We start from the raw sequence: 27,579 nt of genomic DNA, 5'->3' as shown, positions 1-27,579 counted from the left end.
GAGAACGACAGAGCGGGTGGGGAAGGGGTAAGAGTTAACTGGAGCCCCTTACCAGCTCTAAGAGACACAGAGATAATCAGGAAGCAGCCAGTGAGGATGACAATATCAACCACTTATTGTGTGACAAACACTGCCAAGTGCCCTTAGCCATGCCTTAATTTACTCCTGAGCAATTCCGTGAGATTTACTGAGGGGATCAATCCTTACAGAAGGCGGAAAATGCAAATCGCCCCTTTTCAAAAACACAGATGAGTGGAAAGGATATCTGTGCCTTAAAGAGTTAATACAGCAGGACTTCCCTGGTGGTCCAGTGGTTAGGATTCTGCACTCTCACTGCCAAGGGTCTGGGTTCAATCCCTGGTTGGGGAACTAAGATCCCACAAAAGAAAAAAAAAAGAGTTAACGTAGCAGGCCTGAGTGCTTTCCTTAGAAAGGCCTGCCTGCAAGGTTGGCCTGGGCTGGCAACTAGGAGCTTGGATTTCAGGGCGGTTCCCACCGTTCCCAGAACTGGTAAGAGTGGGGTTCACCGGGCCTAAACTGTTTGTACAAACAGTGTGGCTTATGCTGAACACCTGCTTTCCTTCTGAGAGTCTGGAATTTTGGTATGTGCTAGGCAGAGGATGCCTATGTGACAAGCCCCAGTAAAAACCTAGGGCGCTGGAGTCTCTAACGAGCATCCCTGGTAGATATTCCACACGTGTTGCCACAACTTGTTGCTGGAGGAATTAAGCGTGTCCCATGTGACTGCACTGGGAGAAGACTCTTGGGAGCGTGGTCCTCATTGTCCTGTGAGTTCTCCTAGAGAATCAGTGAAGCTGGGGGTGGTCTTGGGGACCCCTGGCACAATTTCACACTGAAAGACAAGAAACATTGGTTCCAGCCCCAATTTTTAACTCCACTTACTAGCTGTGTGACTTTGGGCAAAGTATTTAACTTCTCTTAAGCCTCCATTTCCTCATCTGTAAAATGGGGGTGATGCTAGAACCCACTTTATGGAGTTGTCATGACAATTAAATGAATTAGTATCATACAGCACTCAGAACAGTGCCAGAAAGGCCGTCCCACGATTGGTACCCAGTGCATCTAAGATCCTCTTTGATCCTATATATACTAAAGTCCTGTAGTGTGTTGCCTCCACCAGAGACTTCCTCTTAAGAAGAGTCCAGAAAGGGCAATGCTTGGCCAAAGGGATAAATCTATGACTGAAGAATTCTGGACAAAAATATGCCCAGGGGATAAATTATTAGGGGGAGGAAAGGCTTTGCCAGATCCCCTCAAAGTACAGAAGCTACTTCCACCTATTCTGGGGCCATTGTATAACGACAGAAATTGTGGGTTTCTGAGGAAAATACTCTTGACAATATGCTTGTCTAGTCAGGGCTGGCTCCTAAGAGTTGCAATGATTTGCTGGAATCATGTCACCTCCCACAGAGCGTCTGGGGAAAAAATTATACTGTAGTTTGGGAGGTGCTCAAATATCCCACTGCCCGTTGCTGACTAGTTGGGTAGGTATGTGGACCAGCAGGTCCTAGGGAGTGCCCACAGCTGGCGAGCACCCAGCCAAGCACAGGGTACCTCTGTGGTATTGGCAGCCACACCTGGGCCAGCAAAGGTACTGTGTTAGATTGGACCACGTGGGTCTTCCAAATTGTGGTCTGGAGGGCCACAGAGGCCTGTCATGAACAGTGAGACCCCCAGAAACTGGCTGGGATGGGGCTTTTTTTTTTTTTTTTGGACTGTGCCACGTGACTTGCAAGATTTTAGTTCCCCAACCAGGTATCAAACCCTCGTCCTTGGCAGTGAAAGCACCGAGTCCTGACCACTGGACCGCCAAGGAATTCCCTGGGAGGGGCTTTTGACCAACACAATGCTGAGCAAAACATGGGTTTGGATAAAGGGAATGGATGAGAACGCTGTAGGCGGAAGGGTTAAAAAAAAAAAATCAAATGAGAGAACCTGAAGAGCCTTCTGAATTAAGTGTTCAAAGGTTACAGCTTTTTTATAAATCTTTGGGTTGAGTCTGCTTTCTTAATTAAAGCTGACACCATCTTCTTAAATCCCTGGGGTTCTTCCCTTACTCTGACTAAAAAGAAGGCGGTACCCATTTCCATCCCTCCCACCTCTCTCTCCACCCCGCTGATATTCCTAAACAGAAACCACCAGCCCTTTTTGCTTGCAGGGTGATGGTAGCAATCACTCGGAGAGACAGACAGATAGGAGAGGAAACAAAAATAAAACAACAAATAAATAAAAATACAGCGTGTTTACAAAGGTTCAGCATCTTATGGAGGCCTTGGTCATGTCAGTTTCTTGGATGGATGCCTTACCTAGTGGTTATGAACTTGGACTCTGCATTCAGACAGACCTGGGTGTAAATTCTACTGCCACTTTTAGACAGACAACCTTGAGCAAGTGTCCATCTCTCCTATTCTCACCCTCCTGTCCTTCCTATGAAATGAAAAGAACAGGAGTACCTTCTATCACCAGGTTATTGAAGGATCCAATGAGAGAATATAAGCAGAACACTTAGCCTGGTGTTTGACATGTGGTCAATGTTCTATGAATGTTATCTGACATTATTAACAGTAGTATACTTGTAGATTGATTCTAGAACATGCATCGGCAAACAACGGCCCGCTGTCTGCTTTTGTACAGCCTACAAGCTAAGACTGTATGTACAGATGAACATCCACAATCGATTTGATGAGAGAGAACACTAACTTTGAACCCCAACTAAGTGAAACGTTATCCCCCCCCCGCCCAAAGAATCCCTTTCTTCTCATTAGTAAGCCTGCACTACCAAAAAAATGTACTAGGTTATGGGAATTCCCTGGCAGTCCACTGGTTAGGACTCGGCACTTTCACTGCAGTGGCCTGGGTTCAATCCCTAGTTGGGGAACTAAGATCCTGCAAGCCTCGTGGTGCGTCCAAAAAAAAAAAAAGTACTCAGTTATTATTATATTTTGAATTTTGTCAACAAAAAAAATGTGGAAATTTGTTTTCTCTCTTGTTATATAAGTACTTATATGATATCCTCGTTTTTACCTGTTGACTCAGAAACACTAGAATATTTACCATCTGGCCTCTACAGAAAAAGTTTGATTCCTGTTCTACAACAATCCACTACTGCTGCTGCCTTCCTGTTCTCTGTAGTCATTCTTGACATCAGAACTCACTTCTTTCCTTCCCCACCATAACTATAGGTTGGCCAGTCAAGTGTCTCAAAGAGTTAATTTACATCTCAGGGACCCACAAAATAGGAGATTCCCATCTTCGTATCTTGGGTTCTTTGACAAGACGAAAAGTTATTTTCCTACATTTATTCTTCACACCAGCATTTTTATTTGAAAATGACCTAAGAATGTACTGACTAGCCTCTGCTAACCAGTGGGTGTACCTGTTGGTCCACAGTGGGACAAGATCCTTGGGGAAACTTACAGAGTGTTTTGATATCACTTAGAGATGGAACATAAGGAATTCCCTAGTGGTCCAGTGGTTAGGACTCTGCGCTTTCACTGCCGAGGGTGCAGGTTCAATCCCTGGTCAGGGAACTAAGATCCTCCAAGCCGTGTGGCACAGCCAAATTAAAAAAAAAAAAAAAAAAAAAGGAGATGGAACATAGAGGTGAATATAACAACCCCATTGCCTCCCCACCTCCCTAGTGACCACTGATTCTGTCCAGAAGACCAAAACCCAGAGGTCCTCAGCCTCTTACAAGCATACATCTCTGCTTCAGATGAGCTTGGCAAGACTCAGGTTAATCAATCTTTGGGCAAAGTTCATCCCGTCTTCTGACGGGGCCAGCAATCTTTCTTCAGTATGCCCAACATCTCCTTTCCCTAGGACCTTATGTTGTGATAGGGCACAGTGACACCATCAGCATCACAGAACGAGTACAAATCAGATGGGCCCAGTTAGTCGGGGAACATGGGGCTTTCCTGAGACTCCCTGTCCTGGAAGTTGGGAGTGGCAGCCACATCACTAGCTAAACAGGAGCACTCCCATCCTCCAAACCCCAAATCCAAAGGGGCTTTTGGAGGTTGATACAAACCAGCTTCCTCATTGCCCATGTGCCAACCAACTCAAATGCTCCCTCAACACTTGCTGGGCCTGAGAAAAATAGACACAGGGAGAGTCTGGCATTGTGTACCACTCAGCTCCCCAGCGGCTAAGGGATCATCTCTTGAAAGAAGCACGAATTCTACTGGAATATGTTAAGGTCTGTGCTACCCACTCCATCCACTCCAGGCTTTCTGCAGGTAAACACACAGTGGTTCTAACCTCGTATCCACCTGACTTGGAGGCAGGAGCGGATGGGTAGGTAAGTCAGTGAAATAAACAGCTGTGGCAATCCTGAACTGCTCTGGACTAAGGGATTTCTGTACCCTCAGGAGCAGCAGTCCCAATCTCAATGGCAAGACTCTTCAACTGCATCATTAACTTAACAAGGAACAGTGCAGAGTTCTTACTCCTGAGATGAATAACAAAGTCACATTGCAGTGCCCATTCCAGACAGGTTGTATCACCCCAGGCCTATAGAAAACCTCACTCCCTAGAAGGCAGAGGCACCAAATGCCCACTGATGGATAAGCAGAGATCCAGGTGGTAAGGAGGGAGAAAGTTCCCGGCCCTCATACAGCCAGCTTCATGTTTCTGCAGCATCTCTGTCCATTCACACATTCAAGGTCACTTACAGTTCTTTGTATATCTTGGATATTAACCCCTTATCAGATATATCATATGCAGCTATCTTCTCCCATTCAGTAATTGGCCTTTTTGTTTTGTTGACAGTTTCTTTCACTGTGCAAAAAGCTTTTTAGTTTGATGTAGTCTCATTTGTTTATTTTTGCTCTTGTTTCCCTTGCCTAAGAAGACATATCCAAAAAAAAAAAGTACTAAGGCCGATATCAAAGAGCATATTTCCTATGTTTTCTTCTAGAAGTTTTATGGTTCCAGGTCTCACATTTAAGTTTTTAATGCATACACCTCCATATCAAAATAATAAAAAAGATTAAAAAATGGGCAGGGAAACTGAATAGACGTTTTTCCAAAGAAGACATACAGATGGCCAACAGACACATGAAAAGATGTTCACCATCACTGATCATCAGGGAAATGCAAACCAAAACCACAGTGAGATACCACCTCACACCTGTCAGAATGGCTATTACTAAGAAGACAACGAATGACAAGTGTTGGAGAGGGTGTGGAGAAAAGGGAACCCTTGTGCACTGTTGGTGCTGGAATGTAAACTGGTGCAGCCACTATGGAAAACAGTATGGTGATTCCTCAAAAAATTAAAAACAGAACTATCACACAATCCAGCAATTCCACTCCTGGGTATTTATCCAAAGAAAATGAAAACACTAATTAGAAAAGATATGAGACTTCCCTGGTGGTCCAGTGGTTAAGACCCCATGCTTCCACTGCAGAGGTCATGGGTTCCATCCCTGGTCAGGGAACTAAGATCCCACATGCCATGTGGCATGGCCAAAAAAGAAAAAAGAAAAGATATGTGCACCCTTATGCTCACTGCAGCATTATTTACAATAGCCAAGATATGGAAGCAACTTAAGTGTCCATCAACGGATGAATGCATAAAGAAGATGTGGTACATATATACAATGGAATACTATTCAGCCATAAAAAGAATGAAATCTTGCCATTTGTGACAATATGGAGGACCTAGAGGATATTATGCTAAGTGAAATAAGTCAGATGGAGAAAGTCGTAAGTGTATGATTTCACTTATATGTGGGATCTAAAAAATAAAACAAATGAAAAAACATAAAACAGAAACAGAGTCATAGATACAGAGAACAAACAGGTGGTTGCCAGAGGGGAGGAAGGTGAGGGAAATTAAGAGGTACAAACTTTCAGTTACAAAATAAATGAGTCATGGGTATGAAACGTCCAGTGCAGGGAATATACTCAATAATTATGTAATATCTCTGTATGGAGCCAGGTCATAACTAGAGTTATTGTGGTGATCATTTTGAAAAGCATAGAAATATCAAATCACTGTGTTGTGTAACAGGAACTAACAATGCTATAGGTCACTTATACTTCAGAAACAAACAAACAAAAAGACTCAGAAAAAGAGATCCGATTTGTGGTTATCAGAGGTGAAGAGTAGGAGGGGAAATTGTATGAAGGTATAAACTTCCAGTTATAAGATAAATAAGTACTAGGGATGTAATGTACAACATGATAAATATAATTAACACTGCTGTATGTCATATATAAAAGTTAAGAGAGTAAATCTTAAGAGTTCTCATCACAGGAAATAATTGTTTGCTGTTTAATTTTGTATCTACATGAGGCAATGGATGTTCACTAAACCTATTGCGGTCAACATTTCATGATGTATGTAAGTCAAGTCATTATGCTGGACACCTTAAACTTATACAGTGCTGCATGTCAATCGTACCTCAATAAAGCTGGAAGAAAAAAAAATTTTTTTAACAAAACAAGAAAACAAAGTCACGTACAGATAACAACTTGCCACATCTCAGATTTTTTTCCCCTAGCTTCCAAGGCCATGTTAGAATATTTCCAAACTTTTCTCCTTAAGAGACTAAGTTATCAACCATGTCAGTAGAAAGACGGGAAAAGCAAGAGGCATGAAGGTCTTCTTCGAAAAGCCCAGATGTACTCACGGATGGGAACTTGAGATGCATTTTTCCCACGAGAATCCCGTCACCTCCTTAACCAGCTGATGGAGGTAACATGGACCAAGTGCATATACACCATGTGCCCGACTCTGTGCTGAAGTCTGTGCGTGTTTATCTCATGAATGTGTGCAGGGAATCTGTGCCTAGCTCCCACCATTACCCCTGAATTCACAGATGATAAAACTAAGGTTGGAGGAGTTCAAGCGACTTCCCCAAGGTCACAAAGACAACAGCCAGCAGGACCTGCGTTCGAACCCGGGCAGCTGGGCCTCAGAGCGTATGCCCTCAGCCACTCAGCAACATCACCACCCTCCCGGAAGTAGTGGTTGGGTCAAGCCTAATCCATTTTCCTAAATCTTCCATGCAGAAATGAGGGCTGAATTCCAATCTGAGATGCCAAGGCCTCCCCTTCTGCCACTGTCTGAGGAGCAAGAAGGGGCTCCCTGGTGCCCAGAAGGGTCTGGTGTTGGCCCAGGGTCTCTCGTGGAATGGGGACGAGGCCTGACGTTCCAGAGGGCCCTGGTGTCTGTGAAACCGGAGGACACCTGTGCTATGGACTGAATGTTTGTATCCCCCAAAATTCACATGCTGAAGCCTGTCCCCAGTGTGATGGCATCTGGAGGTGGGGCCTTCGGGAGGGGATTAGGTCATGAAAGCAGAGCCCTCATGAATGGGATGAGTGCCCTTATAAGGAGAGACCCCACAGACCTTGCTTCCTCCCTCTCTGTTCTCCACCAAGGAGAGAAGACACACATCTGCCAACCAGAAAGCAGGCCCTTACCAGACACTGCATCTGCCGGCACCTTGATCTTGGACTTCCCTGCCTCCAGAACTGTGAGGAATAAATGTTTGTTGTTAAACCACCCAGACCATGCTACTTTTGTTATAGCAGCCCAAACTGACTAAGACAGCCTGTGCCCTGTTTTCACGAACAAGCCCTACACCAGTCAGGGACCCCCTATGTTTCCAAATGAAGACGTTTCCTTAACACAAATCATACCACAGTAACTCAGGGAGCTCAAAACACCATTTGAGTTTAGTGATTTTTTTTATGTAAATTCACTTTCATCATAAGAAGACCTTGCATTTATCTCCCTACAGGGCAATAATGAAACTAATCCAACCTCCAATAAACTTAGCCAATGATTAATAAGTCAGTGTCAGATAAAATCCTCATAAACCGCACAGAGTGAAAATAAAAAAAAAAAAGCCCCACAAGTTGTAATGCCACCTTACTCCTCTGAGGTCAAAAGCAAAGACACTTATTGACAAGACTGACATGAAGGAATTATTATTATTTTTGGCCGCACCGTGCAGCACGCGGGATCTTAGTTCCCTGACCAAGGATCGAACCCGTGCCCCATGCGTTGGGAGCACAGTCTTAACCACTGGACCTCCAGGGAAGTCCCGAAGGAATTTTTTTTTTTTTTTTGTGGGGAAAGGGGGTTCATTATTGAAAAACACCTCTGCCACCACTGACGCTCAGAACTGGATGCCAGTAATTCCATCGCTGCCCCCTCCAAGGAGTGCAGTAATGGTGAAGAGGGGTATGAAGGTGAGGATGCAGTGAGGAAAGAGGCAGGGTCCTGCTGAGGAAGGTAGGTTTGAGAAGGAAGTAGAGGAGAAGGCTCAAATCTTTCAGAAGCAGCAGCAGCCCAGCCCTGGGGCCTCCTAAGACTGCCATCTCAGGGGAGCACAGTTGCCCGGCTCTCCTGAGCCCTGTTGCAGCCACCACAGGTGCTGATGCAGTCCTCCTTATCCAGGAAGTTGTTCTGCTTCCTTCTGCCCCTGCCGTAAGCAAAGGTCTCGCAGAGCCTGGACTTCGCATTGTAGAAGTACCCGATGAACAGGGCCCTGCAGGGACCCACGTAGGGAGGCTCCAGGCAGAAGGCAGGGTGCAGGGCCTGGGCCTGGTTGCTGTTTTCACCCCCTGGGGTGCTGGCCACCAGGGTGCCCAGGAAGACTAGAAGGGCTGCAGAGGGGCAGAGCTGGCTCATCTTCGTGGCCTTGCAGGAGGGCTTCTCCCGAAGGAATTATTAATTACCGTTTGACAGCTGGAGTGAGGGAGGCCTGTTGGTACCCGCCCATGGGCTCACAGTGAGAACCAATCAGAACTGGGCCAAATTGGGTGACATTTTTTGATACACCCACATTCATTCCTGGCCATTCAGCAATTCATCCATGGCATCTCCAGACCCAAAAACACTGCATTCGCAAATTCCATAAGCCTTAAGAGCTGGTGGAAAACGTACAAACCATCCAAAAATCTAGACGTGTCCTTGAAGCCTCTCTTTCCTTCATCCTCCACTTCTAATCCACCAGCAAATCTTGCAGGTGTACCTCAAAAATATTTTCTGAACCTGTACATTTTCACCAAGGTCAGTGCTGCTACCCTGACTCTGGCCACTAATATCCTACACCGCCGATTGGCTTCCTTGTGTGGTTTTTTGTTTGTTTGTTTGTTTTTAGTTTCTTTAAGTTCTTTTAAAATTAATTTTTATTGGAGTATAGTTGCTTTTGGTTTCCTTGTTTCTTATTTTACCAGTCTTTCTTGAGACCGCACACATCCATTCTCCACGTGTAATTCAAATGATACCACGTCCCTGCTTGCTTACAGCTCCAGGAGTTCCTCCTGCACCCAGAATAAAATCCCAATTTTTGACCAGGTGTATTAGTGTCCTGGGGCTGCCTTAATAAAGTAAGTCAAACCAGATGGCTTAAAACAACAGAAATTGATTCTACCACTGCTCTGGAGGCCAGAACTATGAAATCAGGTGCTAGGAGGGCTGTACTCCTCCAAAGGCTCTAGGAGAGAACCCTTCCTTGTCTCTTCCCTGGCTGCTGGTTATGGCCGTCCATCTTTGGCATTCCTTTGCTTGCAGCTACATTACTCCAATCTCTGCTTCTGCCACAGTACGACATTCTCCCTATGTCTCTGTCTTTGCATGCATTTTCCTCTTCTTATAAGGATACCAGTCAATTTTAATTAGTGCCCACCCTAATGACCTCATCTTAAGCTGATTATATCTGCAAAGACCCTATTTCCAAATAAGGTTACGTTCACAGGTATCGAGGGTTAGGATTTCAACCTATCTGTCTGGGGGACACAATTCAACCCATAACACCAGTCCTACCCGGCCCCACATGGTCTGGCCCTGCCTTCCATGTCTCACACATCCTGCCCTCTCACACCCAGGGTTCCCACCACACCAGCCTTCTCCTCATCCACACACGCACCATGTTCAACCCATCTTGCACTAGTTCAATTTCTGCCTGGATCCCTCTCTCTTATCTTCATGTGACTGGCTCCTACGTATCATTCAGCTTCAATGTCACTCTTTCCAAAAGCTCCTCTCTGACCCACCAATGTAAAGTGGTTCAGAGGATCTGATCGCATCACCCCATCTCAATTCTCTGCACAGCACCTGTCACTCTGAAACTGCCTGATGCATTTGTTTACCTGCTTATTGTCTGTCTTCTCCTACTAGGATGTCAGCTCCACATGGGTAGAGACCTTCTCTGACCTGTCCATTCTTGTGGCCCAGTGCCTAGAATAGTGCCTGGCATTGGGCTCTCAATAAATACATATTGACTAAAGGAATGAGTAAATAATTTATAGATGAGAAAATCAGGGAGCAATAGTGATCACATGGGTATTTCTACTCAATGACACACCCTGGGTATAGAATGTGGATATCCCTCTAAACCAGTGACCAACAAATTTTTCTGTAGGGGCCAGAGAGTAAATATTTTAGGCCCTGCAGGACATACAATCAGTGTCACAGCCACTCAGCTCTGAGGTTGTAGCACTAAAGGCAGTCAGAGATAACATGGGAATGAATGAGTGTTGCTGTGTTCAAATAAGACCTTATTTATGGACATTGAAATGTGAATTTCATATAATTTTCACATGTCACAAATATCATTCTTCTTTTGATTTTTTTCAACCGTTAAAAATGTAAAAAATAATTTGTCACTTGCAGGCCATACAAAAATAGCAACAGGCTAGAAATGGTCCACAGGTTATGATTTGCCAACCCTTGCTCTAAATTCATGCATATATATTGACAGACATGATAGACTGATTTAGGAAAGACAGTAGTAACAGTAGCTCATACCAAGCCCTGCATTTAGCGCTACAGCATAAGAGCATATACCTGATAAGGTATGCAATGCATTGTCCCCAATTAACAAATAAGAAAAACCAAAGCTACTGAAAAACAGAGTTATTAAGCTACTTACTTACTCAAGGTAACCTAGCCTTAGGATTGGAACTCAGTCAGTCTGACTTGATTATGTTATACTCTGACTTTGTTGTATAATAAAATGAGATTGATAGCGAGGATGATATTAACAAGCTAACTAATATGCCAAGAGCCATTTACAGCACTGTATATAGATAAACTGGGATCTATTCCTCACAGCAATTCTATGAGGCAAGAATCCCTTTTATCTCCACTATACTGATGAGGAAATAACAGGTATGAGAGGTCATTTAGCTTGCAGGTAGCAGAGCCCAGAATGAAACCCAGGCCATTGACTCCAAAGGCCTCCTCGGGTCCCAGGCTCTGAGCGCCACGCCAGCCAGTCTCAGTCCCCACCCACCACTTACTGGCCACCTGCAGCCACACCTGGAACCACCGAGTCTCGTTCAGGACCTCCCAGCAGGTGTAGTTCCCTTCATCCTGCAGGCTCAGCGCCTCCATGTGCAGGGAGCTGGCATTCACCAGAGAGAAGCGTGGTTGGGCTGGCGGGAGGCTGGAATTGGAGGACAGGAGGAAGACAGGCTCCGAGTCATTGCGGTACCAGGTTATGAGGCCCCTCGGTCCCAAGATGTTGCCACAGCGCAGCGTGATATTCTCGTGAACTTCTCCAATGACGACAGCCTCCAGTCCTGAGTGAGGAAAGGTCAGGCTGTTACCACCTTTTTTTTTTTTTTTTGCGGTACGCGGGACTCTCACTGTTGTGGCCTCTCCCGTTGCGGAGCACAGGCTCCGGACGCGCAGGCTCAGCGGCCATGGCTCACGGGCCCAGCCGCTCCGCGGCATGTGGGATCTCCCTGGACCGGGGCACGAACCCATGTCCCCTGCACCGGCAGGCGGACTCTCAACCACTGCACCACCAGGGAAGCCCCACCTTTCTTGATCTCCCTTTTTGCACAGTCCCTCTGCACTAAGATTTTTTTTAAATCAGGCACGTGTTTTTGAGATGCAATAACACACAGAGCCCCACCCTGTCGGGATAATTGGCCAGTACCTGACAGTAATGAACTTGTGGTGAATCACAATTGCAAACAGCCCTAATAACCCCCTCCCCCCACTATCCATGCCCTTCACAATGTCACTCTGTGGCACCCTCCCACTCTGACTCTGGCAGGGCCATGTGACTTGCTCTGGTCAAAGGGGTGTTAGTAAATGCGGTTCAAGCAGAGGCTTAAAAAGCACTGGTGTAATTGGGCTTGCTCACTCTCACCTTCCGCCACCACCCTGAGAAGGACATGCCTAGCTTATGTGCCAGGGGGAGGATGACAATTATATGGTGTAGTCCCCAGTTGTCTCAATCCTCCCAGCTGTGGCCATTCTAGATCAGTCTTCAGCCACTCAGTGGACGCCCAGACATGTGAGTGAGCCCAGGCAAGATCAGCAGAGCCAACTGACTAACCATGCCAGACCCTTGAGCAATAAGCACTTATTGCCATTTTGTCATTGTTTGTTATGCAGCATTGCTGTGGTAATAAATAACTGATACAGGACCCCAGTGGTTTTATTTGCCTAGCAATCCAGAAGAGGGGAAGGAAGAGGGCTTTGGCTTTGTTCCCTCTTTCCTGCTGCTCTCTCTGTCTCTCTCCATCTCGAGTCCAGTGCAAGACCTCTCAGCAGCTCCAGGCAAGAACAAGCTCACGGTGAGGACTTTGGGGCATGCTCTGTGCCAGGCACTGGGGAGCTAATGGTGGGCAAAACAGAGACCACCAGGATCTCACAGTCTAGTGGAGAAAACAGACAATAAATTGGCAATTACAATGCAGTGTGATAAATAACACAACAGTGGCTCAGAGAAGGGGCTCCTAAGTCCAGCTGTGGTTTTTGTCAAGGAAGCTTCCTCCAGGAAGCCATACTGAGATCTGATGGACAGGAAAGAATTAGCAAGGTGAAGGTGAAGCTGGGGTTCCCAGGCAGAAGGAAAAGCCCAGATCAGCAGCAGCACTGTTAGAAATGCAGATTATCAGGTCCCACCCAGAACATCTAAATCAGAAACAAACCAGGAGTGTGGGGTGGAAGGTAGAACTTTGCACTTTAACAAGCCCTCCAGGTGATTCTGATGCTCATTCAAGACTGACAAATGCTGGGACTTCCCTGGTGGTCCAGCAGTTAAGACTCCCGCTCCCAGTGCAGGGAGCCTGGGTTTGATCCCTGATCAGGGAACTAGATACTACATTCCACAACTAAAAGATCCCGTGTGCTGCAACTAAGACCTGGCACAGCTGAATAAACGTTTTTTAAAAATTAAAAAAAAAAGACTGACAGATGCTAAGGCAATTGATTTGGCATAAGACTGCCACCAGGTAAACAGAAGCGAATGCAGCCAGTTTTGCTGAGAAGTGTCACAATTTTCCAGCCCCCTCCACAATCAGTGCCCAAATACAAGGTCTCTTACTCATGCTGTCACATTCAATAGATGAGAGAAGTGTGATGCAAAGAAGGGAAGTGGGCTGGCCCAAAGTCCTACAATGAGAAGGGAGCAGCATGCAACTAGAGTCTAGATTTCTCCATTCAGTTCTTTTCCCACCACATCAGAAGTTTTCAAAGTATGTGAATATATTGGGGTTTTGGGAAAGATGATATTTCATTACAAAATAAACTGCCTTCAACAGTGGTATTGGGACAATCAGATTTCCATATGCAAAAGAATGAAGTTGGATCCCTTACCTCACATCATATACAAAAATTAACTCAAAATCAGGAGTCCCCTGGCGGTCCAGTGGTTAGGACTCAGCGCTTTCACTGCCATGGCCCAGGTTCAGTCCCTGGTCAGGGAACTAAGATCCCGTAAGCCGAGTGGCAAGGTCAAAAAAAAAAAAAAAATTAACTCAAAATAGACCATAGATCTATATGTAAGAGCTAAAACTATAAAATTCTTAGAAAAAAAAAACAAAAGAATAAATCTTTGTGATTTTGGGTTAAGCGATGTTTTCTTAGATATGATACCAAAAGTAAAGTGACAAAAGAAAAATAGATCAACTGGACTTCATCAAAATTAAAACTTTTGTGCTGCAAAGGACACCACCAAGAAAGTGAAAAGACCTTTCCAGCGGTGACGATCTACCCATGAAAAAATGCTTCTCGCAAAGGATCTCCTTCATCCCTCTCTGGAAGAGGAGAAGAAGAAACACAAGAAGAAGCGCCTGGTGCAGAGCCCCAGTTCCTATTTCATGGACGTGAAATGTCCAGGATGCTATAAAATCACCACCATCTTTAGCCAGATGCACAGACAGTAGTTTTGTGTGTTGGCTGCTCCACTGTCCTCTGCCAGCCTACAGGAGGAAAAGCAAGGCTTACAGAAGGATGCTCCTTTAGACGGAAGCAGTATTAAAAGCGCCCTGAGGGAGGAGATATAGGGATATATGTATATGTATAGCTGATTCACTTTGTTATAAAGCAGAAACTAACACACCATTGTAAAGCAATTATACTCCAATAAAGATGTTAAAAATAAATTAATTAATTAAAAAAAAAGAAAAGCACCCTGAATCAAGATGAATGGGAAACCATCCCAATAAACACAGTTTGGATACAAAAAAAAAAAAAGTGAAAAGATAACCCACAGACTGGCAGAAAATATTTGCAAATCACATCTGAGAAGGGATTTGTATCCAGAATATATAAAGAACTCTCACAACTCAACAATAAGAAGACAAATAATACATTTTAAAAATGGGCAAAGGATTTGAATAGACATTTCTCTAAAAGATAGACAAAAGGTCAATACGCACATGAAAAGATGCTCATCATTAGTCACTAGAGAAAGGCAAATCAAAACCACAGTAAAGGGCTTCCCTGGTGGCGCAGTGGTTGAGAGTCCCCCTGCAGATGCAGGGGACACGGGTTCGTGTCCCGGTCTGGGAAGATCCCACATGCTGCAGAGCGGCTGGGCCCATGAGCCATGGCCGCTGGGCCTGTGCGTCCAGAGCCTGTGCTCCGCAGCGGGAGAGGCCACGGCAGTGAGGGGCCCACGTACGGCAAAAAAAAAAAAAAAAAAAAACCATGGTAAGATACCTAACACTTCACACCCACTAGAATGGCTAAAATCAATGACAATAACAAGTGTTGACAAAGATGTGGAGAAACTGGAACCATTATACATTGTTAATAGGATTTTTAAATGGTGCAGCTACACTGGTAAAGAGTTTGGCATTTCCTCACAAGGTTAAAATTATCATATGACTCAGCAATTCCGCTTCTAGGTGTATATCCAAGAGGAATGAAAACATATCTACACAAAAACTTGTACATGCATGCTCACAGTTACTCATAACAGCCAAAAGGTGGAAACAACCCAAATGCCCATCAACTGATGAATGGATAAATAAAATGTGGTATATCCATACAACGGGAATATTATTAGGCTATAAAAAGGCCGAATGCTACAGCATGGATGAATCTTGAAAGCACTATTCTAAGTGAAAGAAGGCAGTCATAAAAGACAACATATTGTGTGATTCCACTTATATGAAATGTCCAAATAGGCAAATCTATGGAGATAGAAAGTAGATTAGCTATTGTCTAGAGCTGGGGAAGTGGCTTGTCTGGGGATGGGGGCGGGTAGTGACGAGTGACTGTTAATATTTAAGTAGTGGGCTTCTCTTTGCAGTGATGAATTAGTGTTCTGGAATTAGTGGTAATGGTTACATAATCTTGTGAATATACTAAACACCACTGAATTGTACAGTTTAAAAGGGTGAAGTGTATGGTATGTAAATTATATCTCAATTAGGTTGTTATAAAAAAATTAACTGCTACCTGCCTTTGGAATACCTTCCCTTTCATAAAAGAAAGAGTAACAGTTATCTGTATTTGGCCTTTTGTCTGGTTAGAAGGGGATCCCTCTGAAAGATCAGTCAGCCTGGAGCCACAGGACGTTGTGACTTTTTCCCCATTTTGGCCACACCATTCCCCAAAGCCAGGGCAAGATGGAAAAAAAAAAATTCTAAGCCACTTGCTGGAAGGCAGAAAATGTCACCTAATGCTAGAGATTCTGAAACAGCAAGAAACGCTTCTGAACAATCACTTTAAAAAGCAAGTGAGAATTATTTTTAAACAATTAGGCCTGGGGACCCAAGTTCTCAGTGGCAATACCCACTGAGGAGAGAAGTACGGGAGAATTACAGATGCAACGTGTGTTCACGAGATCTGCAGACCTGCCCCTTCCCTGGCTCCTTGGCAAAAGCCCTGGCGAAACTTTAGTCTTGGAACTTGAGCTAACATTGTCTTCTCCTCCAAGGAGTAGAATGACATAACCACAAAATACACCATTTTAAGGCATTTCACTTCTCCTGGCTTTGCTCACTCCATTCTTTTTAACCACTGAAAGTGACCTTAGAGATCCTTCAGTCCTGAGGGCTGGGTTAAAGGTGAGGGCAGGCCGAGTCAGGGCTCAGTGGAGAAGAATTACAGTCATCAATTAGTGATGTCTGACATGGACAAGGAATGAGCGGTCCCTGAGGGTGCACTAGTTCCATGATTGATCATCCTAAACCCCCTCATTTTACAGTTGAGAAAATTGAGGTTCAGAAAGATTAAGTGATTTACTTAAGGTCCCACACAAGCCATTATGAGAGCTGGGACTGCTATTCAGGTCTTCAATGCTCCAGGTCACAGGAATTTACTCTGGTCTCCCAACCAGAAGGGTGAGACAAAAAGACACAGTAACAGTTTGTGTTACTAGAAGTCGTCCACCAGGTGTCCAGAGGGTCCCCGAAGGTCCCCCAACCTTAAATTCAGAATACGGACCAAAGGAAGGGGCAACAGAAACAACCATTTCCCAGCGCTGCCTTCATATTATCATTTACAGAGTTGACATTGTACCCAAACATTTATTTTTTTTTCCTACCAACCCTTCCCCAGGAATGACCCCAGGTTTACAACCTGAGGTGACAGTGGGGGGCATGAACATTGTCCAGAGTTAAGTGACAGGAGAAAGACAATATTTTCCCCCCAGACAACTTCCGACTTGAAAAACAAAGAAAAAAAATACAAAGTTATAGTACAGGGATCTCTACTCAATGATCTGTGGTGACCTAAATGGGAAGGAAATCTAAAAAAGAGTGGATACATGTATACTTATAGCTGATTCACTTTGCTGTACAGCAGAAACTAACACAACATTGTAAAGCAACTATACTCTAATAAAAATTAATAAAAAATATAAAAGTTAAAAAAATAAAATATAAAATAAAAAACCAAAAATACATCAAGCGAGGCAAGACTCCTGGCACTGTACACAAAGGTGAACTTGGCCTGGGCATCAAAATAACTGGGCATAGCAGTGGAGGAAGCCTCCCTGTGAGGTGAGCTGCAGCCAGTTCATTCCAGTACAGATTTCAGCTCAGGGTTCTGATGTCCCGAGGCCCTTGATATTCACAGTGCGGTAAACGCTGCACACAGCTGGGGAAAAGGGAATACACAATCACCTTTAACTTTCAGGGTCGGCCAGTTGGAGGCCGTGTGTCCGCTTCTCCTCCTCACAGCACAGTGACCACTAAGTATATGCCTGGAGGGGCCAGCAGGTCATGTCCATGGCTGTAGTGGGCCAGGGGTAAGTACTGCAGCAGGGAGAGGGGGAACCAATTTGCAGTCACCTGCCCTAGATGAAAATGGGTAACCACTGCTCAGTTCCACATGGGAAAGCAGGCCATGTGCTGCCAGATCCTCAGAGTTTTCCATTTAAACGAGAAATCTAGCTCATGAGAAATTTTACTATTTTTAAATAATTGCTAAAAACAAAGCAAAATAAAAACATGGGAGAGCCTCACAATTAGGAAGTTTTGGCACTTGCTGCTAGGAAGCTCGGGGTAGGGCGGGCAATTCCTCTAGGAACCTACAAGAGATCAGCTGGGTGTGCTGGACTGGGTAACCCTGAAAATAGGACTCTGCAAGTATTCTGGGAAACTGCATCTCCTTTCCCTGAACCCGAGTCCTCTCACATGCATTCGCTGGTGAATTAAATTCAAAAGTAATTTTTCAATCTTTTTAAAATTCTATATGTTTTTCTAAGCAACCCTCTATTCCTTATCGTTACAAGGCAGAGCAGAGATGAACCATTTAAGACCTTTCGCCAATCATGTCAAGTGTAAGAGGCGATGTCAAGTGTAGGGGAAGTTTTCTGTAAGTCTGAAATTATTTCAAAGTAAAAGTTTTGTTTTGTTTTGTTATTTAAGTGAAGGAGAAAAGCACAACTTTGCGACAGTCCACACAGGTCGGCTTGCAGGAATGTGTAGGGAAATCCACAGGTTACAGGTGCAAGCTCAACCTTGGGCAGAGGGAGGAGAGGAAAATAAAGGAGCCTCGAGATTGAGAACCATCGCAGCACGTAAAACCAGAACGCGAATTTACATCCGACGCTTAAAAAAAAATAAAAATAAATATTTTACGCTTCTTCAATTTTCCCATCTTCAAAACTCCCATCTTCGATTTCCCCAATTTTCCCATCACCTCTCCGCAGGCCCCTCGAGCCTCGCCGGCTGCCCACTCCAAGGGTGGGGATGTCTCGCCTTCTATCAAGAGTCCAGGAAAATTCCTTCCTGCAAAAAGCCAAGCTGCAAGCAGGAAACTCAAGATCCTCCCGGGGCGACTTCGGGGCCGCGGCACAACTGGATCCGGCAGAGTCGTAGGGAACTCGACTCTCCGGCTCTCCCTCCCCGCCGTTGACTGGCAAAACTCAACTTTTCCCTCCAGATCGCAGCCCCTTACCTGCGGCGACCCAGCGGGCCAGTAGCGCCCCGAGGCAGACGAGGACCCGGGGCTCGGACGCCCGGACGCCTGCGGCCATCTCGCCCCAGATGCGGGCAGGGGCCCCTCGGGAAACGCAGGCTCCGGCTTGGCTGGGTGTGCGCCCCCAAGGACTCCGGCCCCTGGGGTGGTACTGAGTGCTCCTCCCAGGTCCTCGGAACGACAGAGTAACTCCACTTTCCGCAACCTCCAGGAAGGATGCTTGGGGTGAGCCCGATGTCACAGGCTGGGAGCTGCTCTGGGCTCCGAGAGCGATTCTCTCTCCCGAGCGCCCGGCCCGGGGTGGGAGGGCGCACCCCGCCCCCTGCGCCCGCCACCCACTCCCGCTGGCGGAAAACAACAGGAGCTGGGCTCCCTCCCGCCCATCCAGGCGGGAGCCCAACTTCCTCTACCTTGGCCCGGGAGGAGGGCTTTACGCAAAGGGCGCACGCCGGGGCGCGCCGAGCCGGGTCGGGGCAGGCCTGGGGAGGAGCACAGAAGCTGGTCCCTGCCCGAGCCCACTCAGCCGGGCTGGGCCGGGCAAAGGCCTGCGGCTGTTGCAGGACGGCACCCTCGCCCCGGCCCGCCGGCTGCTACCTCCCGGGCGCTCCGGCTGCGGCACCCGGAGGAGCGTCGCGAGCCGGAGGGGTCGGCTGCCAAGGGGCAGAATTCAGGGTCCCCTCGGCTTAGCTGTTCTAGGGATTCTTAGGTGTTTTCCTGTGCCCCGGGCGGACGCCAGGGCCGCCATCGCTGCCTTTCTCTACCCTTTGCAGAAGGAAGGCAAGTCTAGAGCAGGAGAAAGATGATCCCTTAGACCTTCCAGCCAAGAGCAGCCACGAGACTCTGGTCCTCCGGTTAACTGGCTGAGACCACACAGTAAGAGTCAGGGCAGCGGAACTGGGTTCCGGGAGCTTTTTTGTTTTTCCTTTTTAGTTCCCCCACCCCCATCCAGTCTGGCTCCCAGAGAACTTCATTCCCAGCCTAAAATCCCCCTCTTCCTGCCACACCCCCATCCCAGCCTTCTGTCCTAGGGAAAACACGGTTATGATATACTCAGGAAGAGCTGATCCTTGAAACAGCCCTACCAGAAACTTCCTCTTGAAAAAAACAAAACTGCAACTAATAGAGTGAAATATTAACTGTAGACTCTAGGAAGTGGATATGTGAGTGTTCCCCTTCTTTGGATTTTTCTATGTTTGAACATTTCCCCCTCATCTCATCATAAAATGTTGGGGAAAAAACAAACAATGCTATTAAGAAAATCATTCGATCTGTTGCCCAAAGGCCCCTTACTGAAATACGTTTTCCATGAGGAAATCCTCTTGAAACCACTAAAAGTGTATGTTTCACCCATGAACTGAGCCATGATGCTGCACACTTCCTTTTTTTCCTCTTCTGCTCAATGATTTTACCTCTTCAGCCAGCTCCTCAAAGTTTTCCTCCTTCCTCTCCCCCTTTTGTTTCTGTTTTTCATCTTTTACTTGGTGATGGAAAGTAAAGTATGTCCAGGACGCACTGTCCTGTCTTCCCCGTGCCCGGCACCTCGGTTACCACCCAATATATATTTGTTAAATAGATCAATGAAAGTTGATTGGTTTTGATATTGAAGCTGCTCAAGCTTTCCTGACAAACACCTCACATCCTCACCTGAAGTTAACAAGATATAAGTAAAATTAATAAGTGGCAAGTTTTCAGCTGAGGGTCTGGAATTTTCTGTGACCCTACTGGTGCCTCACAGGGGGACTTGCTCAGAGCACACCCTCCTGGTATATTTGCTGAACCAAACGGACAGTCTCTTGACCAGTTCTCCACTCCTACAAGGATCAACCTCCCACAAGATATTTTACAACAGTGATTAGAGCACCTCACATTTGCATAGCTGGGGCCTTTTTCTAAAGCAGTTTTAGAAACTTAATCTCACTGGGCCCTCCCTCCAACCCTTGGACCTAAAGAATCATTCAATCCCATTTTACAAGTGAGAAACCCACAGCTAGGAAGTTAAGCTCCAGGTCACAAAGCCGGTTGGTGGTAAAGCCAGGTCTGGAACCCATGTCTGTCTGACTCCAATTCCTGCCAAACCAAGTTCCAATCTTGTCACTTACACAAAGGCTGCCATGGTCTTGTCTACTTGAAAGAAAAATGTGCAAGGTAAAAGTTGTGAGTTAAGTTGTATTTCGAGACCTTACTGAGGACCACAGCCCCAGAGACAGTCTCTCAGGTAGCTCTGAGGAACCACTCGAAGAGGTAAGGTACAATCCAGGATGTATATGATCTTTTTCGCTGGGAAAAACATGTAGTCAAGCATCAAAAGATTACTGATAACAACAAAGAACAGACATCTTAAGTTAATGATTTTAGCATTTTTCTATGTATGGAAAAATGCAAGAATTTGGGGTCATTTGAAATTTTTCCTTAGATATGCATCTTAACCATTTAGGGGCCTGTATATCCAAAGCACAGAATGTTTCTTGTTTTTCTCCATCCTGAATTCCCCGGAGGTTGCACTGTTGTGGGCCACTGCAGTGGCTAGCGGCTTGATCCTTGTAGAACTGGAATGGCAGGCAATATTTTTTTCTTTATAGCCTGGATGTTTTGGATGTCACCAGACCAGCAGACATGGGCATTTCCCTGAGCAGGGCTCAAAGGAAGCCTCCAGACCACTCAGTGTGGGACAGAGCTGGCCCAGGAAGCACCCACTCTCTCTGGTTTGGGGAAGGCTGTTGCTGACTCAGACAGGACTTGTTAGGAAGTGCCCTGCCGTAACATCCAGTTGTGTTTCAGGCCACTCTGGACAGTGGAAAATGCCCTACCTAGAACAGTGACATTGGGGGTGAGTTGGGGGTTCACTGTAGGGTCTCTAGCAAGGTAGGGGTCTTTCAAAGCCCTAGTTTCACCTATCTGCACCTTATAGTCAATGTTTACCTCATGGGATGGCCGTGAAGATAAAGTAAGGGACTCAAAGGTCTTTAAAGCATCGCTTTGGGGTCTGTCATTTGAGATGCGCACCAACAGAACCTGGCAGGACTCCTAAATCCTGCAATCAGATATTAAACATGAGGCTCAAACACCTCTCAGCTCAGGCTGCTACACATGGCTGTTTTTGTTTTGTTTCATTTTCGCCTCCCAAGAATTGAAAAAACTTACTCTATTTTAGGTGCTTTGTATCCATTCATTCATTACCCTTCCCAACTGACATATGGCTCAGAGCGGCCAATTTACATCTCAAGTAAATGGGGGAGGCTGGATTTGAACCCAGGTCTGAGGGGGTGTCATCTTTTTTTTTTTTCTTTTGGCCATGCCTGTGCAGCATGCAGGACCTTAGTTCCCCGACCAGGGATCGAACCCGTGCTCCCTGCATTGGGAGCACAGAGTCTTAACCACTGGACCGCCAGGGAAGTCCCATGAGGCGGTGTCATCTTGATCAGTCTTGGCGGGAGGAATGGGGTGGGGCTCCTGCCTGACTCCAGAGCCAGCGCTCCTGCAGCCTGGGTCTTTGAAGCCATCCAGCCACCTATTATTTCTGCCCCACTACTCCTCTTGCCAAGTCCCCTCCCTAGAGGTAATGCTGAAAGGTTTCTTAGCAACAACGTGCTTCTCGTTCAACCTCTCCTGGGGGCTCAGAAAGGGCGGGCCAGTTGGGAACAGCTCAGATAGCAGCCTGGCCCCTCAGGTCCAGCTCTGGACCCCTCACTTGAAGAATTACTGAGAGGTCTGTCTAGTGGGATGCCTACCGTGTGCTATAAAACTATAGAACTAGAACTATGGAGGGGGAATAAAAAGGGAGATTGGGATTGACATATACACACTACTATATATAAAAGATGATGGAAACCTACTGTATAGCACAGAGAACTCTATTCAGTGCTCTGTAATGACCTATATGAGAATGGAGTCTAGAAGAGAGTGGATATATGTATATGTACGTATACCTGATTCACTTTGCTGTACAGGCAGAAACTAACACAACATTGTAAATCAACTATACTCCGATAAAAAATTAATTTTAAAAAAAAGCATTACTAGGAAGTGGATGTCAAAATCCTACTCATGCCTTCTTGGATGGGTCGGGGACCCACAGGCTGGTGCCTCAGAAACCAGGGGCAACAAAATCAACCTGCCTTCTTCTCTGGAGAAGAAAGCCTGCTAACCCTTCCCCAAACACCACCTTCTCTCACCTCTCCTCTGCCTTCTGCCCAGAAGAAAAGAATTGAGGTGCAGGTGCTGTAGCAAGAAAGTTCCAAATCAGGCGAAGTTCCAAAAAGAAGCTGGCTGGGGGACTTCCCTGGTGGCCCAGTGGTTAGGACTCCACACTTTCACTGCTGGGGCCCTGTGTTCCATCCCCCGTCTGGGAACTAAGATCCTGCAAGGTGCGGCCAAAAACAAAGCTGGCAGGATGAGACGGGAAAACGAAAAATACAGAGTTGCGAAATGAATCTATTTTTGACCAAAGCCCAGCGTCTCCTCTCTGGACTCAAGACCAAGAGCTTGAAGTTCAGTGTCTCCAAGTGACAAAGAACCACGGGACTTGGAAGCAGATCCACCCTCAGAAGATAAAATGCTGCTTACTGAGGCATGAGGAAAGTGATCATCCAGTGCCCTGAGAAATGGGCAACCAGCAGCTGAAAAGAGATGCATGGCTCACTCATCCTAAAGGATGAAAGGAGCTCAGCCTGTGCTGGTGAACGTGGAACCACAGACACTCGGCTGGTGGCAGTGAGGGTGATTGTAGTGTCCGCCAATTTCCATGGTGTAAGTATGTCCACGACAACCAATTACAAGTTATCACTGTGAAGTTACTGAACTATAGGCACAGTCAGCTCTCCAGAGCCAGTACCTCTGGAACAGACCACTTTCCCCCCATAAGACGACTCCAAGGTGGGAAACAACAGGATTATCCAGGAGGAGACCTGCTGGGAGCCAGTTGTACCAGATGACTCAGGTGAATACATTCTCCCATCAAACTCCTGTTCTCAGGAATTCCCTGGCAGTCCAGTGGTTAGGACTCTGCGCTCTCACTGCCAGGGGCCCAGGTTCAATCCTTGGTCGGGGGACTAAGATCCTGCAAGCCGCGTGGCCAAAGGAAAAAACAAAAAACAAAACAACTCCTGTTCTCTGCTCTCACCCTCACCTATTGAGTGCATTTGTCGGCCAACATAAATGTTACCTTCCTAACTCCAAATTGGGACATGTGGATTGGCAGTCACAAAGGTATTGAATTCATGGGGACAGAAGAACTTAATAATCTCAGGGTATCCTGAGAAAGCTCGGATGAAGCATTTTCCTGAAGTTGTCTATTTTTTAGATAGCATTTGCTGTGTTCCTGATTATAAACATGAGCATGTTATGCTTAGTCTAGAATAATGAAAAAACAAAGAGAGAAAAGAAAATGTAACCATAAGTCATCTAAAAGTAATCTCTATCATCACCAGGAACTTTTCTGCTGCGTTCCAATGTGTGATTTTCTTTTTTTTTTATGAAGTTGTGATGACATTTTACAGTTTTCATTCCTGCTTTTTTCCCTTAACTTTATATTAAAAATAGACATTGTGTGTTTTTGACAACTAACTAGTTTTTTTAACTGGAAAACTAATAAAATGCTAATGGTTTAAAAAAAAGTCCAGATGAAACTTGCAGACATTGTGCTAAGTGAAATAAAGTAGTCACAAAAGAACAGATACTGTATGACACCACTTGTTTGAGACGTACCTAGTGCAATCAAGTTCCTGGAGACAGAAAGTAGAGGGGGTGAGGAGTGGGTAGAGAAATGGGGAGATGTTTAATTTATCTGTCGTTTCCATTTTGCAAGAGGAAAAGTTCTGGAGATGGACGGTGGTGATGGTGCCACAACAATGTGAATGTGCCTAATGTCACTGAACCATACACTTAAAAAGGTTAAAAAAAAAAAAAGGTTAAGACGGTAAATTTTATTTTATTTTTTTATTTTGGCCACGCCACGCGGCTTGCAGTTCCCCGACCAGGGATTGAACCTGGGCCATGGCAGTGAAAACACGGAATCCTAACCACTAGGCCACCACAGGACTCCCAAGACGTAAATTTTATGTTATGTGTATTTTACCACAAATTTTTTTAAAGTAGAAAAAAATGGGAAAGTGACAAAACAATGAGGGGAAAAATGATATATAAATGGGACAGAGAACATAGATACTTCATTGGTGTTTGTGAATAAAAAGTTAAATCAAACAAACAAAATCCAAGCACTTTTGTAATGCAATTATATCTTGAAAGTGAGCCATCTGTCCACCTCCCCCAGGCCTCAGTCCTCTTCCCCAGGGACAACCAGTCTCACCAACTTCTGGAGACTACAGTCTTTGCTGGTTACCTAATATGCACCCGTTGGAATATTACATACCCGTTAACACTTGTTTTCAAAGTTTATGTAATGATAGAGGATCCATCTATTGTGATTACCCAGATGTGTGGCGTTCAATGAGAGTTTTTTTCAACATCACTGTTGAAGTATGTTTCACATAACACACTTTCATTCTCCCATTTAAAGTCTACAACTCAATGGTGTTTAGTATAGTCACAGGGTTGTCAGCCATCACCACAATCAATTTTAGACTTGTTTTACCCCCAAAAGAAATCCCTTACCCTTTAGCTATTACTCTCAATTCCTTCCACCCGCCACACCCAACCCCTGGCAACCACTCATCTGCTTTCTGTCTCTACGGATTTGCCTATTCTGGACATTTCATGTAAATGAAACCAAACACTGTGTGTTGTGGCTGGCTGCTTTCACTTAGCATAAAGTTTTCAATTAGCATAATGTGTTCATCCATGTTGTAACAGGTATCAGTATTTCCTTTCTTTTTATGGCGGAATTATATTCCAGTGTATGGAGATAACACATAGTGTTTATCCATTCATCACTTGATGGACATTCAATAGATATTTAAGCCACTAAGGGACTCAGAGAACTTGGGGCACTTCTTTTCTAGTTTCCTCTCTGCCTTAACCATCATTCCACTCACGTCTTCTGGAGAAAAGATTGTTCTTGCTTCCTTTGATGCTCTACTATGAGCAGATGCTGGCATTTTACAAAAGCCTGCCTCTCTTTACTTTGATTGGGCTCTCAGTATGCCAAGGCACTGGCCTGGAACGTGGTCAGGTAGCGTTTTATGCCATTATTTTTTCTTTTTCCAAAGATTTCAGTCAAACTCCTTCGGCTGTGTAGCCAGGAATTCCCAACCTCTTAGGGTCCCAGAATCTGATCTTTGTTCGCTTCAATTCTTTCTCCCACCTTGCAAAAGTTCCATCCCATTTCTCAAAGACAAGTGCATTAAACTTAATTCCACTCTAAGATTTTTTCATTCCCTGTCTAGAATTCCCTGTCTCTGCTAAACTGGCAGAGGCACAGTACCTACTTGCATCCTGGCTTTTCTAGCCAATGGCTGACTTCTTGCAAGATTTTGAGAAAATTTCCTTATAATATATAATAATGCTCTTGCCAGGCACACTTTCTATGGAAGTTCTCCTCCTATTCTTTGAGCAAACTTCAGAAGGAGGTACAAATCTTATCGACATTTTACAAATGAGGAAGCTGAGGTTCAGAGAGGTAAAATAACTTTCCAAACAAAGTCACAGCCTCCAGCCCATGTTTATAGAATGAATCACTTCTGCTCTGGGCCTCACATTTACTGACAGAAGTAAAAACTTGGACTGGGGAAAGGGAGGATCAAGAAACTTGTGATGAAAATCTATGTACCCTCTTCCCAGGATAATGCACATATTCACAACATTTTAAAAGCAATTTCAAGGAGTTAGGGGGAAAAAACCATCCTGCAGGTCTAAACTGGAATTGTCGACTGGGTTGGCTGGGCACAGGAGGAAGTGAAAAATCTCACTTACAAGGTTGAATCACCAGGTGGCGCTCTCAGTCCTGAATGGACCCTGGGTTCCACAGCCAAGGTCTTCCAAGAGATAGGAGTTGGTCCAAGCTGCCTGGAACTCAAAGAATTTCAGAGATTGTTGGTTCAAACAATAACCCTCACCATCAGAGGAGGAAAAGCGGCAGTGTGCTCAAGGTCGCAGCTCATGGACAAAGCCAGAGCTCACCCAGTTATCTGATATTTCTGAAATGTAGCACATAGTTCCCTGACTCTGAACAGAGCGCAGTGGACACAATGCAATCTTTTCTCATGACGATTCCAGGAATGACCCTTTGTGTCTGAACATTGCTATCTGTGGGAACCAGAAGGGCTTATCTCACACACAAAATGGCCCCAGACTGCTGTTTCTTTAATTCCTCCTGAGGGTTAGGTACTGAGCACGGGTTTGGTTCCTCCTATCTGCCAGGTTTGCTTACGTTTCCATGTGTCCTTAGGTAAGTTATTTACCCCTCTTGGAGCCTCCGTTTCTGGGGGTCATTGAGTGGATTTGATGAGGCATGCGCCAGTAAAGTACCCTGCAGGCAGTAGATGTCCAGCAATCGGTAACTACGAACGTAACTGTGCTTCTTGCTCCTGTCAATTTGCTGCTTTATACATTCTCTACCTTGGAACCCAGATGACTAAACTTATTAGAACTCTGGGTAAAATAAGAATACAGAGACACTAAATGAGAAAATTACCTGCTCCGCTGTGGACTCTATGACCTTTTTTTTGGGGCTTGGCAGCCTTGATTCTCAGCTGGGTTCTGGAGAGGCAGGGGTTCCAGGTGGGCGCCTTCAGAAGATATAGGGTATTTGTGGAAATAGGAAGGAGATGGAAGGTTAGATTCCTGGATAAGTAAGTTACTTTTAGGTTTTACTACCCTAGACCTCCTTTTTCTTCTCAGCATGTATTTCTGACCATTCTGTCGATGGAAATAAGAAAACGCACAACATGAACTGTGTGTTTCAGTTTTATTCAGGGACCTTATTGAGGACAATAGCCTGGGAAAGAGTCTCTAAGTAACTCTGA

The 27,579-nt window shown here is 45.3% G+C and overlaps 1 protein-coding gene and 2 pseudogenes across 2 annotated transcripts in view; 1 reads left to right on the top strand and 2 right to left on the bottom strand.

Moving 5' to 3' along the window:
• VSIG10 (V-set and immunoglobulin domain containing 10) overlaps positions 1 to 19,032 on the bottom strand; it is a 37,642-nt gene extending 18,610 nt beyond the window's left edge. The window contains exons 1-2 of one of the 2 annotated variants that reach the window (XM_022598029.3): positions 18,641 to 19,032; positions 11,287 to 11,568 (exon numbers count right to left, since the gene is read on the bottom strand). In XM_022598029.3, coding sequence (XP_022453737.1) covers positions 11,287 to 11,568; positions 18,641 to 18,719 — 361 coding nt within the window. In that variant the 5' untranslated portion in view covers positions 18,720 to 19,032. The remainder of the gene's footprint in view (positions 1 to 11,286; positions 11,569 to 18,640) is intronic. The other variant, XM_022598031.3, reaches the window with a different exon arrangement.
• On the bottom strand, positions 5 to 11,280 carry LOC115804107 (serum basic protease inhibitor pseudogene; annotated as a pseudogene).
• LOC149747553 (small ribosomal subunit protein eS27-like pseudogene) lies at positions 13,859 to 16,001 on the top strand (annotated as a pseudogene).
• Positions 19,033 to 27,579: the final 8,547 nt, after the last annotated feature.

The sequence above is a fragment of the Delphinapterus leucas genome, chromosome 14 (genome assembly GCF_059928025.1).
Source record: "Delphinapterus leucas isolate spDelLeu-1000000601 "Yukka" chromosome 14, BTC_Dleu_Yukka2, whole genome shotgun sequence".
In the NCBI taxonomy this organism is placed as follows: Eukaryota; Metazoa; Chordata; class Mammalia; order Artiodactyla; family Monodontidae; genus Delphinapterus; species Delphinapterus leucas.
This window is presented reverse-complemented; position numbering and strand designations above follow the sequence as displayed.